Raw genomic sequence first — 16,750 nt, 5'->3', positions numbered from 1 at the left:
ACACTAAAAAATAATGTTATTATAAAAATAAAGACCTAGATATTGAAAACAAAAATCTGATTGCGCGTTATGAGGTATTAATATTTTCAGAGTCAGAATTGAGAGCGAATATAGCCGTGTTATTTTACTCTGGGTGATACGGGCCCACACTACTGGATAGATGTTAAATCTTGCTACATCTTATGCCACCTACTTTTCTCTGTGCATTAATTTCACTTGCCTTTGGTAATTATGATTTTTACTAGGGGCCATATAACTAAGTGCATGCTCCTGTTACATAAAATTTGAATTATCTATATATTCATATTTATATGTATAGATCGATATGAAACAAAAAATATATACTTTTTTAAATATTTGTAAGGTCCCACCTCTGTCTCAGTAAGGGGGGGGGGGGGGGCAGGTCCAAGAGGACGTACCACACCACCCAGTCAACAGAGCGGGGAACTGAAAGTAGCCAGGAGTCGAACATACCATCCTGTGTGTGTGTGTGTGTGTGTGTGTGTGTGTGTGTGTGTGTGTGTGTGTGTGTGTGTGTGTGTGTGTGTGTGTGTGTGTGTGTTGTGTGTGTGTTTAGTGAAATCTTGTGCCAAAGTGCAAATTCTACGCTGATAGACTTTCGCTTTTCTTTTCCCCCACAAAGTTTCATCAGAGGGGAACACCAGGCGATGAGTTCAGAGCCGCGAGGCATGAAGACAGTCCCGTGTGTTTGGTGGTATCCTTTTTTTCATGAGGTGTTTGTGGGGAGCAGGGTGGAGTAGATGGGGCTGTGTATTGTTGGAGGGGGTGTTGCAGTACTGTCCCAGGCTGTGGGATAGCAGGAGGCCTTTTTTTTTTTTTTTTAGGGGGGGGTCAGGTGTGGGTTCACTGGGGCAGGGTTGACTCATGAACCCCCCCTCAGCTCCAGCGGAAGGACACGTGTCGAGGGCGGTCCCCCCCTTCCTTCACCAGTGGCTTGTGAAACTCTCGGCCGGCTCGCGAGTGGATGCTGGCCCAGCAGTACTCACAGTAGTACTGCAGGCAGGTGACGTTGGCACAGAAGAAGGGGGCGAACTTCCCCCCGCAGCGCGCCCCCTGGCACTCGTCGCACATCTGGTCATCCAGGACGTAAGGCTTCACCTCCACCTGGGGGGGGAGAGCGAGAGGAGTTTAGTTTCTCATCTTCCACAAACACGGATCAACACAAACTGTATTTTCATCTTATATTCTCACTTAAAACAATCCTCTTCTTAAAAATCTTCCTAAATCAATTTTCTTCTCGAACGAAATACAATAATATAATATCATCTGGGTGTGAAATACGGGGGGGGGGTCTCAGAGGGGGTTCGCTTGATTGACACTTGAGACACCTGAAAGCCTCAACAGCAAAATTCTGCCGGGTCTCTGGGAAAGATCGTAACAATTCACCTCAGCCCACTTAAAAACCATATAGGAAAAACCCTACACTCTGCTGTGAAGGGACGCCGTCAGCTGACCTGCTTATAATAATCGAAAAATACAAAATTAGACCAGAAACCTCGCTATTTGTCCCACTTCAATATGAACAAATATCAATATTTTAACAAAACAGACAGTTAGCTTGTACTGAAGAAAATTAAATAATCACTCGTCCCACCTGGACGGCAAAATGCAAACAAAAGCCAGGAGCCGACCAACACACACCAACACAAACAACACAAATACAAACTGTATCATTCCCCAAACTCCAAGTTCTTACAATGTCCTCAGTTAATGTCCTCAACTTAAATAGCCTGTTTTACTCAGTCCCATTAGGTAAAAACCCAAAACAAACAGGTTTATGCAGGTGTGCATGTCGAGACGCCGCAGACATAAAGAACGACGATATTTCCACACAATGGTCTCACAGTAATTCCTGAAAGTTTCTCCAAGGTAAATCCTTCTCTGTAGTGACAACCTCAGGTACCCTCCCGTCCTCCAGTAAAATGAGTTTGACCACTGAGCCAGGAGACAAGAAATGAGAGCTCAGTCTCCATGCCCACGAGTGGGCAGGGCTGGATGCTAACCTTGTTATAGAGCGGCCACAAAATGAAAGGTTATCGAATCCTCCGACAGTGGGAGTCAGCTACAGTGCAAAGTGCAGAGGAGGTGGAGGAGGAGGTGGAGGAGGAGGAGGAGGAGGACAGGAAGGAGCACAAACTATATCAATACCAATATCAATTCAGGGGACGAGACGCAGAGCAGAGGTGATGAGCTTCCATGTGCCATCATCAAGAGACATTTGCAGTTAATGAACTTGTTAATGCTAAAGGCCAGAAAGAGAGAATTAGAAGAAAAAGGCGTCTTTGTTCCACAGCACAACTCGGAAGTCAAAGAGTGATTCTCAAGGACGTCGTCCCCTTGTGCCCCAATTTGACTCCTCGGTTCCAAGTGCTAATTCTGTCAAAATATATGTAGAGTTTTTTAATGAATTATTCAGAGTGCAATGCAGTTTGGTGACCAACACAAAGACACAGCACAAAACAATTAAGTAAAAAATGAAGGGGCAACAAAAAAACAAAAAGATGGGGGGGGGGGAAATGAAGGGGGGTCATGGTGTTTGGTTCAGATTATTTTATTGTTGTGTACATGTGAATGTGGATTAATATAAGGGTTTTTGTGTCGAGGACGTAAAGGGGAAGGAGCAGGAAAGAGGAGACACTTTGACGATATTGTTTGTTGCTGACCCCAATAAGGTGACCTGATTATTGTTTGCCATGTTACCTGGTTCTCAAGGCTGTTTCCGTGTTTTTGTTGTGACTCATCTTTAAAGGAACGTCTTTTTTCACACCCTTCAAGTGTTATTTATATTCCACACAGCTCCAGTCAAAATAAAGACACTCCCAGAAAGAACCCCCTGCTGAAGATAGCTGGTGATAGCCGGGGTGTGGTGGACGGCCCCGCCCTTCAGAGGCTCGACTTCCTGGCCGACAACCAGTCTCTCTTGGTCACGATCTGTCCCACTGCAATTGGCCGGCGAGCCTAAAATAACCAGGCTGCAGCACAGCCCTGGCTATACATGTATAGGGAACTACTATAATTAAACCGACCCTATGTGTCTGCAACTTGAAACATCTGTCGGGACTCCCGCAGCCAAAAGCCCTGGTGATTACACAGCCAGGCCCAGCCTTCTGTTATTGCAGGCTGCACCGAGCAGTTGGCTCAAAACGCTGCTATAATGAAAGCTGTGATACATGGGAGAGGGCCCGGGCAGAGTTCAGCTCTGATGCATGCCATAGGAATGACTGTGGAAACCTCAGCTGTGGTGGGGACCCTGCTTTCTGTCAGAGGGAGGATGTTGTGAATGAGGCGCGTGAACCCGCTCACCCTTTTGTCGATGTCATTGTGCTGCAGCTGAACGAAGCGAGCGCTGATGGCAGCGATGTAGCTCTGCTGATTGGAGAAGGCGACACGGCCGGCTCCCTTCGGGTATTTCAGCTCCGGGTCGGTGTCGATGCCGGCGTAGCAGACGCCGCCGTACAGCCGGTCCATGATCATAGCTAGCTCCACTGAGGAGAGCGAGGGAGGAGAAGATGAGAGGGGGAGAGAAGATGAGTGCTGCAACCAGTCCTCACCACTCTCAGGAGTTTTTGTGAGTTAAAGAGCGTTTTGCTCTTGCTTTTGTTCTCAAGTAGAAAAGCCTTCAGTGACTTAAAAAAAAAACGCAGAAAAGGTTTTACTTTTGTGATTGACACGGTTATTAACTGACGTAAAAATCTACCCTGTTGCACTATTCATAAGAGCAGCAGTCTCAGTCTGCTGGTATAATTAGTTGGGGGTCACATTGCAGACAAGCCAGCGATGTTTATCCCTCGAACAGAAAGACTGAGCCTTCCATTACACCATGAATTCTTAACATGACGAACATTTGGCTCACGTCCTGGAAACCCAAGTAGAGGATTGCTTTCTCTCAGAGAGAACTTTTCTTTATAGCCTCCAGCCTCTGTGCTCCATGCCAGTCAATGTTATGAATCCAATTTAGAGGCTTTTGGGGTATCTCATAAAGAAAAGAAAGAAAAGAAAAAGATATTCCATTCATATTAGTCAGTTACCTGCACGCAGGGGCCGCGGCACTCCACCGACAAAGATGGTCTTGCGGGGGTCCAGAGGCTGGGAGCCATCCATGACAAAGTCACTGTCGCTCAGGTTCCAGGGACGGATCTGGACCTGCATATAAAAGATATAAGAGGAAAATAAGGGGCCCATGTCGTTAGTTTTCTGCCAAAAGCTAAACACTTAAACTTAGCTACTTAACTACACAGTCTGCACTTTGTCTATAATTTTGATAATAAATGATTGGTTTGAAGATTGGAACGATGAGGTTTGGTATCATGGGTTTCTTGGGGGGTGGGGGGTTTGATTCGATGTCGGGCCCCCCAGGTGTCTTTTGCCCGGGGCCCCGAAAGTCCCTTGACACGCTCCAGGAAATAAATGCAGTAATTTAGAAGAACGTGTGGCCCAAGTGTCCTTGGACAAGATGCTGAACCCCAAATTGCCCCTGACGGCTATGCTGACAGTGTATGAATGGTGTGAATAGAAAAATGCTGCGTACAGAAGCACTGTATGAAAGTGTGCGTGAACGGACGGTAAATCGCTTTAAATGATTCATAAGACTAGAGAATATATATAAAGTCATCCTAAAAAAATGTAATAGAAAGAAAGCGCAAACTTGTCTTGTACTTTTATCACCAAATATGCCTTCATGATTAGATTTTAGCAGTTTAGCTCCTAAAAAAGAAATACATTTTGCGGACAGATGTCCAAACATAAAGCAACTTACATGTCGTGCTCTGCCACTCACCGGTTTGTCTTTGATGGTGGGACTGGACACGCACAGGTACAGTTTGCCATCCTCCTCGATGCAGGCGTCAATTAGGGCCTGAACAGAGGTCTCTTCCTGGAACAGCAGGAAGGCATAGCCTGCAAAAGAAGAGCAGACACGGATTAGAAGAAAAAAAGCAGATGTTCATCAACAGAAACTATACAGTCACAACCTTGTGACTATGACAGTTTAGAGTTAATCTATATTTCCAGTTCCCACATTGTGCAAGTCACAGTACGATGACTAAGCCTCATCCTTTTTTCCTTGTAATTCAGACTTTGTCCTTGTGGCCTGTTCTTCTGTCCTACGCCTGCCTCCATAAGCTGCTCTGCACCCGTGGCCCCTTCCTGCTCACACTGCCGCAGATTAAATGGCTAAGAGTGCCCCCCCACTCCTAAAGGAACCATGCAAAATTGATCAGCCCGACACACTGCAAATCTTCCCAGAAAGGTGGGTCACATGGAGAGAGTTCGGTGATGTTTTTGTATAAGGCAAAAAAAAAAAGTCACTCTGCACTATTGAATTATTAATCATCCAGAGCGGAGGCCTCATCCAAGGTCAGAGCTATTAAGGAGTTTTTGGACAGACAGGGAACCAATTCAATAGTTACATCCATCACTCAAAGTCGAGAGGGTCGGAGAGCAAGAGGGATGTGATTTATAGGCTGATCAAAATGAGCACTGCACGCCGAGAAAAGAGGAAAAAACCAGCAGAGAGCCCAAATCGACTTTTAGACGGCCGAGAGATAAGTGCAATACTGTCAAAAAGCAATAAAGATCAGTGAACACAGTCGCCTGTGAATGGGTTGTAAATTATTAGTGTATTACTCTTACTATGTTCGCAGGAGCCCAGCACCACCTGTGGCACCCATGAGTCAGGGGAATATGAGCTGCTGTGTGAGCAGAGCAAGTGGGATCGGTAGATATGCACAAGTGCACATGATCTCACACACGCACACACACACAGTCTCCGACTTCTGAACTCTCCATTTGCAGCGTCTCTTGGGAACACTACAAAAGTCATGTGTTCCAGTGTCTCTTGAGAAGCCGTCTCTCAGTATCACCCTTGTGCACACACACAACCTCAGATCCACACACACTTATTTCAACAAAAGGCATGAGTGAAATTGGCAACAGGGATTTGTTCAACTGTCATGTTGGGAGGAAGGGTGCACGTGTATGCTGCTGTAGAGGGAGAGAAGGATAGAGTGCGGAGGTGGGGAATAAAAGCAGGATGAGAAAGAAAAGGCAGCGAGCATCAAGAGGCGAAAAAAAGGCAGGTGCGTGTGTCCTCACGAAGCTGCTGCCCCGACAGACGGCTTTTGTCCGTGCAAGAGCGTGTGACGTGTGTTTTGGTGCATGTGACGTAACCCCCATCACAATGGCTCTGCTCAAACCTGCCATTCATGGACGGCTTGGACAGTGGACAGTTGAGTACAGGTGTGAATGTCCAGACCTGGTATTAACATCCGCCCTGAGAGATCTGATCCCAGGTCGACCGCGTTTAGTTAAAATAAGAAAATCGGGCATATTTAGTGAGTGTGTGGAAGTTGGTGCAGCTTGATTGAATGTAAGTTGGCGGAGTGACTGAGGATCATTCTAGTGACTCTCCTCTATCAATCAAACCCGCCCCATCTCAGATAAATGGTTGTGATTGGTCCAATCTGTCTGGACAAGAGGGGGTCATACCCATCTGTAAATAAACATGAGCCTACTGGTTTTGGATCAACACATTAGCATCCACAGTGTCAGGTGACTATATTAATCTAGTGTTAAGCAAAGTGACCACAGAGGCTCTGTTTAGTTCAAAGTTTTTAGCGGTTCCTATAATGAGCCCAATAGAGTGAAATGACAGGCTAATAATCTTTAATGTTTTCTGTAACGACAAACTATATACCACCATGGGAAAAACTAATTGCAATCAGCTGCTTTAAGTGACCAACTAATCTCTATACTTTTGTAATTGGTCGACACAAAGCCAACAGAGCCTTCGTCGTGTTTGTCCACGTGCCTCGTCATCACCCGACACAAGACCCCAGACTCTGTGTTGCTGGGTTACATAAAGAGGGTTTGTCACTGGGACAAATCATGTGGTTTAGTACTGACATCCCCCTAAGAGGAAAAAAAACTGACACACACACACACACACACACACACACACACACACACACACACAGACACACACACACACACACACACAAAAACAAACAACGTGAAAAGGCAGAGCTAGCCAGCAGCTCGTACAGTCTGAAAGAGGGAACAACGAGTTCCATGACCAAGGGCAGGAGGGAGGCAGAGGGAGAAAAGAAGGAGGGGGAGAAGAGAGAGACACACATGGGAAGAGTGGGAGGGGGAGTGAGAAAAGGAAGCAAAGGAGAGCATACAAACAGAGAGACATGTGAGGGGGTGAGGGAGCAGGAGGAGTGAGGGGAGGGTATAAAGGCAAATCTGCTACTGTAACTACGTTATAAAGCTTAAATTACAAAACTGATGCAACAGGTCTGGAGAGTGAGACTAACAACCACTACCACACTCAATTTCACACTGACGGGCGCGTAACAGTGTTTTGATGGCTTCCATTACATCATTCAGAACGCCATCCATCCACATGTTGGCTACAAAACTTATCCCAAGGGTCGCAGGGGAGGCTGGAGCCAATCCCAGAAGACGGGGTACACTCTAAGACAGACCGCCAGCGTATCACAGGGACAACATACACAGAGAAACAACCATTGACACACACATTAACACCTACGGACAATTTACAGTCTCTTAACCTACGCTTCATGTCTTTGGACTGTGAGAGGAAGCTGGAGAAAACCCACACAGACATGGGCAGAACATGCAAACTTCATAAAAATATATTTTTTTAAAGATCTGCTTTATTAATGGAAAAAAATAAGAACTTTACAATGCTGCAGACCTCTGTAGGGGTGTCCGACTATTAATCAGCCTATACAGGTCAGACTTATACAATAAGCCATTTTCAGACATGAACTCCTGAGACAATTGGGTGTGGGCTTTCTCCAGAGTTTGCCTTACATGAAGAATTCAGCAGGAGATTCCCTGCTCAGTCACAGAACTCAAAGACATCTGTGGAGCGTTCAGGTGAGGGGTGGCACAGCATGCTGGAGGAGGTATGTAACGTAGAAATTGCGCTATGGAAATCATGTGTAACTGGTCTGTGCTTTATATAATATAAAAATAAAAATAAAATATATATATGTATCAACAAGATAAGGACTTTACTCTCAAATGTCATTCTAAATTTCTACAGTAAATACGTTGAGATCAAGACAGTGTGTGCTCATGATCAACAATCTACAACATGGCAAAGCTTTTCATGAAAATACAGCTTTGCCAGGAGCCCTCCATTACAGCCGGCTGTGCCAGATTTCATGGGCACTGTGCCACATTAACGCTCTGATATTTAGTCTGAATGCTGCTGGGGATCTGTCTCTTTTTCCATCTGCCTTGCGCACTGCAGAGGCTTATGCCATGGGAGGAGAACGCGGACCTGCAGTGGCTCGTGTCTGAGATTTATGGGGCTTTGCAGCTGAGCTTCCAGCACTGTCCTGGGAGGGAGAGAATACATACATCTGCATGATTTTCCAGCGTGCACGGCCATGTTTACAGACCAACGATAGGCAGAGTGCCGTCGTAGGTTGCCCAGACAAACCGATGACAGAAGTCTTTCCTGCGACGGAGGCCAGCAGTTTGACTCATGGGGAGAGAAACGGTTACCTCAACAGCAACCTGATGACAATTACTGTAAAAACAGACATTAACTCACTAAGTGCTTCCACGCAACCACAAACGTGCGACCTAAAAATAGTATCAGGCTGTAGGTTTTAAGGTAAATAGGAGACAGGTATTAATGGAAAGGTTAAGGACAATTCTCATGTCTGTACATTTACAAAGACTGGAGGGAAGGGTGGGGGTGTAAGTCTTGTTCTGTCCAAAAGTAAGAAAATCTGCCAATGGCACCTCTAAGACTCACTGATTAACACTCGTAAACTCACTTGTAAATTTTATTTGAACAAACCGAAATGGGGAAAACTAAATGTTGTGGTTTTACCAGGAGGTTTCTTTATGAGCTGGACTATTTCTTGGCTGAAGGTTAGTGCCAAACTAACGTAACCTGGCTCATGGCTTTAGCTTAGTATTAAATTCACACACATGGGTGGTATCCATCTACTCATTTCTCTCATGTTAATATTTTTAAATATTTGTCATGCATTACAATTAACATAGCTTTGTTATGCATTAGTCTCTAAAGCCGAATGTTTAACTTATTTCTAATTCATTTTACAATCACCTGTAAAGCACATTGATTTGCATTTGACGTATGAAAGGTCTGAAATCAGGTTTGATTTATCTCCACAAAATACTAGGCCAGGCAATAATCTATCGAACAAAAGGTCAAGTTTTTGTGCAAATTAAAAGAAATATAACACATTAATTTATGAGCTTAGTAGATGTTGTTAACCAAGTTTTGGACAGAGTCATGTTCTGCTACCAGACATGGCTGCCAGGGTAAAATCCATTTTCTGTCCGCTCAAACGGCTTCAGACATTTGCGTTCACACCTCCTACAGTTAAAGTCTCGAAAAGTTCAGAGTTGCCGCGAATGTGTGAAAGCACTAAAACGCACACACCTACAGTAGCTCTGCTCCCAAAGTCTGGAGGCAGTTTTCCGTGAAAGCGCGGATGAAGCCAAACCCCCATGTAGACGATATATATCCCATGAGAGAGGGAAAAAGAAATGTGCAGCGGGGCTGTAACTCTGCCGCAGAATGTGAACAGACCAACTGCTGACAGCAGCTTCCACCATGAGGAGAGACAGAGGTGGAGGAGAAGAAGAAGAGGAGGGCTTGGCAGGACGGATAGGAAGGGAGACACAAACATCTGCTCTCCCATAAACAAATGCGGACCCTGAGGCTTTGGAGCAATTGGAGAGGAGACCGCGATGGGGTAGAGGCGGGGTGAAACCAAGCATCGCTAATCATCCCAATTTGAAGAAGTCACTCGGTGGATATAATCCCAAGGAGAGGGCGAAAAGATAAAATGAGGCCTGAGAAAAGCAGTCACTAATCACTATATAGTCCACTATATTGTGAATTAGCCATAGTGCTGAGCGAATGTTCAGGGAAATTATAAAACAAAGAGTGCAGCACGTCTCAGCCTTCTCACTCTGGCCAATCTACTTCTTTGTCATATAAAAAAAATTGTGAGGATGAAGAGAGACAGGTTTAAATTCACCAGCTTTTTAAAAACAGTCGGTTTTAGAGAAGGTTCCTAATATTTCAAATGGCGTAGTTTGGATTTTAATGACCGGCATGAGACAAATCTGTGCCGTAAAATATGTAATAAGAGCAGAGCAGCAAATCACAGCACAAACCCGCAGCAAACAAGTTCATTTCTACATTTCTACACCCTATACAGTGACGTAAGGGGCAGTGAATGAGTGGGTCAGTTTCGGACACAGTTTCGTAACTGTTTCCACTGTAGCACGTCTCTGCTGCCACATTCATATTCAACGGAAAAGAGGGAAAACATGGACCTTTGAATGTTTTAACAGTACACTTTGTCCCATTATATTATTTAAAAAAGAAGATCAATATCAGTCGATAGCAAACCTCAGCTGTGACCTTTCCAAACAAGTGTGACACACTGTTATTGCAGTGTGACGTGAGCATTAGCAGTTGTAGCAGTTTATAGCTCCCAGCACTCAGGCTCCAGCTCCCAGCACGGCCTCCCCCTCCTCCTTACTCAGTCACAGACAGAAATAGCTCCCTAACATTTCTTATTATTATTCTTGTTGTCCACAACAGTCAGAGTAAGTGGGTAACAGGAGAGAGGGTGACAGCAATGTGGTGACCAGAGCATAATAAATCCACTTTCCCTTTCAGAAGCCATACTTTATTGTTTAGAACAATTCTCATATAATCTAAAGCTGAATTTGGCCACTTGTAGGTATTGCACCATGATCCGAAACACAACATTATCACCTTACAAAGGTGACAAATATCATCTACACCTCCAGGAGATGCATTCATTAGGAGCAGTGTTTCTGGACACAGGATAAATGAAAGGACAATATTCCGTCCCCTTGAAGCTCTGTTTTGTTCTCCACCAACTCCTAACAAAAATATCTGGCTTCTTCGCTGCTAAATGCTTAACACTAAATGCTTGGTGTTCACAAGCTTGTTGCTAACACAGTGTGCAGTGGTTGCTGCAAACAGCTGCTCGCTTTGACTGGTAAAGAGGTTGAAGTGCTAACTTGAAATTTACAACAGCCCAGTGGAATGTGTCAGCAGTGTTAGGAGACAGTGACGGCAAAAGGTATTCTGGGTTGCATTAGGGACTGTACAAAAATGACTGTGGTGCGGGATAAAACACAAAACCCTTTCCCATACCTTCCAGACAGTCCCTTGTATTAATGCAAAAACTCCCAACACTTTGACTTCAGGACAACATTTTTAATCTCTTGCATCAAATTATAATTCTGAAACAGAAAAATTACAACAAAAACAATTTTTGATGAGATAAGAAATAGATAAGAAATAAGGGCAGCTGTCAAACAATGTTCATTTCTTATAGGCCAATAAGAGGTTGATATACAATGTTGATATTATGTTGTTGTTATTATTTTATTATCTGCACTTGCTAAAATACAATAATTTAAGAAAAGAAAGACACACAATTGCTGAATTTAGAATAACGTTTATTTTACATAAATGTATTTTACACAAATATTGTTTGCTTAAGTAGATCTGAACTCCTATTTTAGGTTGAAAAATGTACACAAATATCTTGATTATCAGATGCTGAATATCTCAAAATGTCTGATATCGGCCTGTTTAATCTGCCGACTGAGTCATTGGTCAATCACTGACAAAGAACACAGCTCGTTCCTGCTCCCTCACTAAGATGCATGTCCTTTCCATGCACCAAATGAGTCTTACCCGCTCCCTGAAGTTAGACTGAGCCATGGTATGAGTCATCCCCGAACCAAAGCACATTCATAGCTGTCCAGACACACACACACACACACACACACACACACACACACACACACACACACACACACACACACACACACACACACACACACACACACACACACACACACACACACACACACACACACACACACACACACACACACACACAGCCTGCAGTTAAATGTGAAGCAGGAAGGAAAGTGACAGCTCTCTTCCATTCGGTCAAGCTTGGAAGAACGTTTAACACCAGGAGGGGCCAATGACCTCTTGATGCGAATCCCACTTTTGTAAATCAGCCGTTACGCAGTCCGTGCATCAGTAGAAAATGTTCCCACACACATGTAGGCATCAACTGGCTCTCAGCCCTGAAGCTTTAGGTGCTAAGAATCTGCCCAACATTCCTTGCTGATTATGGATTTTGATATGAACAGGATATTTTGTCGGTTTCCCTTTGACTTTTTGGAGAGGGGGGTTTTAAATTAGAGCGAGAGATGAATTCTACACAAATCTTTATTCCCACGTCTCCTCCCCTTACATGGCGGCGTCCTCCAGCTGCCGTAAGCTCATTCATTCCCCTAAAAGGATGCTGCATTTTTTCTCCCGGCTTGGATATTAGCAGAGCCAAGCCTATTCAAAATAATCCTCCCGAGCTAAAAAAAAATAAAAAGGGGGATGTTGAAAAATGAGAGTGGAGGAGAAGCTGGCAGAGAATTTTGCAGGTCTCCAGATGCGGCGTATTACCATTCGTCTATGGAATGTCAGTTATTTCCAGGATGTCTTTAATAGCTTCCCTAATTTGACGCACGGCAGCTCCTGGGCCGGAGGGAGGGATGTTGGAAAAGAGTGGTGCTACTCTGATCAGCTGCCCACAAATGACACCAGAGAGGCCACGCAGAAAAACGAAGAACTTTCACACTCCTTACTTACTCATTCAAACAAACACGTATGGGGTCAGAGCTCATGGTGGCGAGATATAGACTCATTATACATGATATGCGCATTTCTGCGAGATGTCTGCAGGGGGCTGCTCACATAAACAGACACCTTCATGCTTCCCCAGCAGGAGACGCGGATTCTGGGAAACATGATTCTTTGCAAAACTCAGAGACGGCGACACACCCGAGGTGATGTTTATTGGTGTAGACTTTGATCTCACGTGAAAACACAGATTATGCCCTGAGAAACTTTCCTACCTTTAGGTGGGAAGTAGGATTTGCTTTCAGCTTTGTGGGGCCAGTCGACCACCAGGTGCCCGTAGCGACGGAAACTGTTGGTGATTTCATCTGTAAAAAAAAAGGAAGAAAACAGAAGAAAGGGGGCTTGAGTGTTATGTTCATGACATGATGAGATACCATCCATGGCTGTCCATGCAATATGCAAGTGAGGGACTCTAGAGCCACACTTTCTATTTTTCACCATGTTCCTACTGCAGTAGTAGCCACTGCGTTAAACAGGAGCACAGGCCAAACACATCCATGCTGCACTGGTCTGACTCGTGCCGTGGAAACTCATGAATTTTTCAGCCAGCTCAGGGCACACACTGTGCATCCACTCCGTGTTACATGAGCTTGTTCAACGCTGTAGGCACATATGACCGTAAACATCCCATATTAACATTCTGACACGCTCCAGGAAAAAATAACAGGTTTATAACGCACCTGTTCTTATTTAGTTTCTTGCTGAGACTTTGATGTAAAGATCGATACCCCTCACGTCTGTATAGTAAAAATGTGTCTATCGCCTTCTACTGTGGCTTTTGCATTCGTGTTTTCTGTTAACTACTGTTTGACTGTAACATTACGTCCTGTTTAATTCATTCAAAACCATAAAACCACAGAAATGACATGTGGCTTCACAGGGGGTGATGTGCCTAACTTTTTCTTTCCTACGGGGAATTTCCCTGTCTTTGTACAATACTATGCTCTGGTAACTCTCTGCAAGAAAGCTAATAAGCATGTTTCCTATTTGTCCAACCACTCTTTTATCAAAGTGTTCTTTGGTTTGGAAACGTTGCTGTAAAACTTCCAAACTGTACATCAAACCCAGGCCTGGGAACCCAAATGTTCATTGGGGCTAAATACATTTGTTAGCCTTAACAAGGAGTGTCAAGGTGCCCTAAAGCCAGCCTTATATATATATATATATATATATATATATATATATATATATATATATATATATATATATATATATATATATATATATATATATATGTGTGTGTAACTGTTAATGGCAAACAGCCAAAGACTGTACTGAGAGGCTTCCAGCTGTGTACGTAGAGTACAGCGTGTATCAGTTTGACTTTGTGGCAGGGCGGTGTGGAGGAGTGAAATCCTTCCTCGACATGTAAATCACTTTTGTTTACCTTCATCTATGTCGGGTGGAAGTCCTCCAACAAAGACCTTCCTGGAGTAGCGCTCCATCCGCTCTCCGTTCTGACAGCGGGTCGGCGAGTTCAGGCCCGGGGTCAAGGAGGGGTCACCGTGGCCATCGTCGAGGAAACCATCTTCAAAGGGGAAAAGGCAAGAACGACCTGGTAGGGGCAGACAAGAGAAAGAGAAGGAGGCAGGGAAGACAAGGAGGGAGGACAGGGGAGGACAGAGAGGTGTAAGAGTGAAAGGTGAAGAGGGAGGAGTGTGAGAGGTAAGAGTGAATTAATCACATCTGGAAACAATCATAGAAACAGAATCAGGTTGGATTATGAGGTCACCGTCGTTCTTTGTTTTACTCAACACTCAAAACATCCATTCTAACTCTCATTATATAAGGATATTGTTAAAAGCTACAACTACTATGATCGGATTATATTATTAATATGTCACAATAATGTGATGGATTATCAATACAATTCTTCTGTGATTTGGTATAAAGGCCACAATGTTAACTAAATATTTCTAATTTTAAAAAGACAGGAAATCCACAAGCAAAATTATTATATTCTATAACAATTCAAGAAAAAGTGACATCCATGAACACTGAATTAGAAAGAGGTTCTTGTGGAAACCCTTCTTAAAACAATGGACAGCCCATGTTTTTAGAATCAGATGTTCCACAATCACATTTGTGTGTAACGTGCGGGTGTGCACATGCATTTGACCGCTGCATATATCAAATTATAATCATGACATCAAAATGCCGTCTTGGGAACTTGCTCCCGCTCCTAATCATCATTACATTAACAGTAATCCTGACCTGAGGGAACCATGCTGAACTGCAGCACATAATGAGAATGGAGAGACAGTTGATCGGCCAGTAATGAAAATGGTTATGGTGTTCTCCCCCAGTCGGACACATCAAGCCTGTGGAAGTCTAAACCATCTACGCTTCCCACAGGGGGGCTTCCACTGCTGGACAGATGTCTTAGCATTATCACCTCCACCAATATAGTTGTTTTTTTCAGATCTTTATTCAATGTCTTTCAGTTTGAGAGCAGGGCTTGTTGATTTCATCTTAGGTTTTTGTGACGCTCTCACTCAAAACCCTGCACTCGCCTAGCTTGCACTCAAATAGTTCCTGCTTGTGCTAGGATTTGCACTCACGCTGCTTCTGTGAGCGTGTGAAACCTCTGCTCTTGGATGTTTTGGTGCAACACATCTGTCAAATGTACCCAACTAATACAAATGGGGAATATTGGCAGACTTGTTGCACAAAAAAATCCAAGAGCAGAGGTTTCACACGCTCACAGAAGCAGCGTGAGCGCAAGAAGAGCTAAAGCTGGAGCGGAGGAAGTATTTTCATGCAACAAACTATCTGAGTGCAAGCACAGAGTTTGAGCACCAGCAGAGCAAATCTAAGAACAAGCAGGGGCTATTTGAGTGCAAGTGCATTTCGATGAAACTTGGTAGAAGGGTAAGACATGGGCTATGAAAGAACCTATTCAATTTTGGTGTGGATCTGAACAATGGGGTCACTTTCTTTAACATTGTGAGATTTGTGAGACATTTTTACCATTTTCCCAGAGAATATTTCATGGATTTGGATGAAAAATCAGGCGTATTAAGGGAATTGAAATCTATAAGTGTGTGTCATTTAGTGAGGACTGAAGGGCCTCGGGCAAAGGTATGTGCTACTCTGGTTTTAGTGTGTTTTTTCATTGTGGTGTTGCTTGTTCAGATAGAATATGTATGTTCTATTCACTACAACCACATTTAAGTCCCTCACTTAAGCGGGTTTGATCTTTGACGAAATTTAAATTTCACATAGTAAAGAAATCCTGCGTGTTCCTGTCAGCGCCTCATGGACACTCTTTATTGATAGGACTTTGATTCAGACAATATTTCCTGCACTTTGCCATCTCCACCATATTACAGTCTAAACATAATAACCCCAGCCTGATATTACAGTAAACGTACAAATGTCACACGGCAGCCCTTCCCGCTCGCTGAAGAAAAAATGAATTATTAAAGCAGCACATCAAATCAAAAATGAGCCATGTTGGAAGCGCCTGCAGTATCCAGATGATGATTCACTTCTGAGTCAGCGTCCTCCTTCATGAAAATCCCCAAAGTTAAATTTGGAAAGTCTCCAACCAAACATGCTACAACATTTCCAAAGATTCAGCGTTGGATTTGGCAGCAGACTCCGAATCGTGCAGTTGACAATGAAAGAAAAGGGATTGTATTGATTTGGCACCAGATACTGCGATCAGATCAGATGTCTTTGTGTTTTTAGGAATTACAACCTCCCACATTTGCACCACTGGTCGTGTTAGCATCAGAGGTAGAACACTGACTCAGAACGGAGAAAAAAAGAAATTTAGCATTATGATTTTTTTTCCCTCTCACCATCAAGCAAAACAAGATTCAAATTTGGTGGACCCTTGCCCCATCTTGATTGAATGCACATCATGGAAAACAGTGTGTCAAAATTAATATGATTTCATTCAATCACAGCACAGATGAAAAGCAGAGAGTGACACCACACTAC

At 43.8% G+C, this 16,750-nt stretch overlaps 1 protein-coding gene across 8 annotated transcripts in view; it reads right to left on the bottom strand.

Moving 5' to 3' along the window:
• Positions 1 to 847: 847 nt before the first annotated feature.
• cpeb3 (cytoplasmic polyadenylation element binding protein 3) overlaps positions 848 to 16,750 on the bottom strand; it is a 39,041-nt gene continuing 23,138 nt past the window's right edge. For all 8 annotated transcript variants that reach the window (XM_034609315.1, XM_034609316.1, XM_034609318.1 and 5 more), the window contains 6 exons: positions 14,190 to 14,357; positions 13,018 to 13,107; positions 4,799 to 4,917; positions 4,050 to 4,164; positions 3,325 to 3,506; positions 848 to 1,125 (listed from right to left, as the gene is read on the bottom strand). In XM_034609315.1, coding sequence (XP_034465206.1) covers positions 898 to 1,125; positions 3,325 to 3,506; positions 4,050 to 4,164; positions 4,799 to 4,917; positions 13,018 to 13,107; positions 14,190 to 14,357 — 902 coding nt within the window. In that variant the 3' untranslated portion in view covers positions 848 to 897. The remainder of the gene's footprint in view (positions 1,126 to 3,324; positions 3,507 to 4,049; positions 4,165 to 4,798; positions 4,918 to 13,017; positions 13,108 to 14,189; positions 14,358 to 16,750) is intronic.

This window comes from Hippoglossus hippoglossus, chromosome 15 (assembly GCF_009819705.1).
Source record: "Hippoglossus hippoglossus isolate fHipHip1 chromosome 15, fHipHip1.pri, whole genome shotgun sequence".
NCBI lineage: Eukaryota > Metazoa > Chordata > Actinopteri > Pleuronectiformes > Pleuronectidae > Hippoglossus > Hippoglossus hippoglossus.
This window is presented reverse-complemented; position numbering and strand designations above follow the sequence as displayed.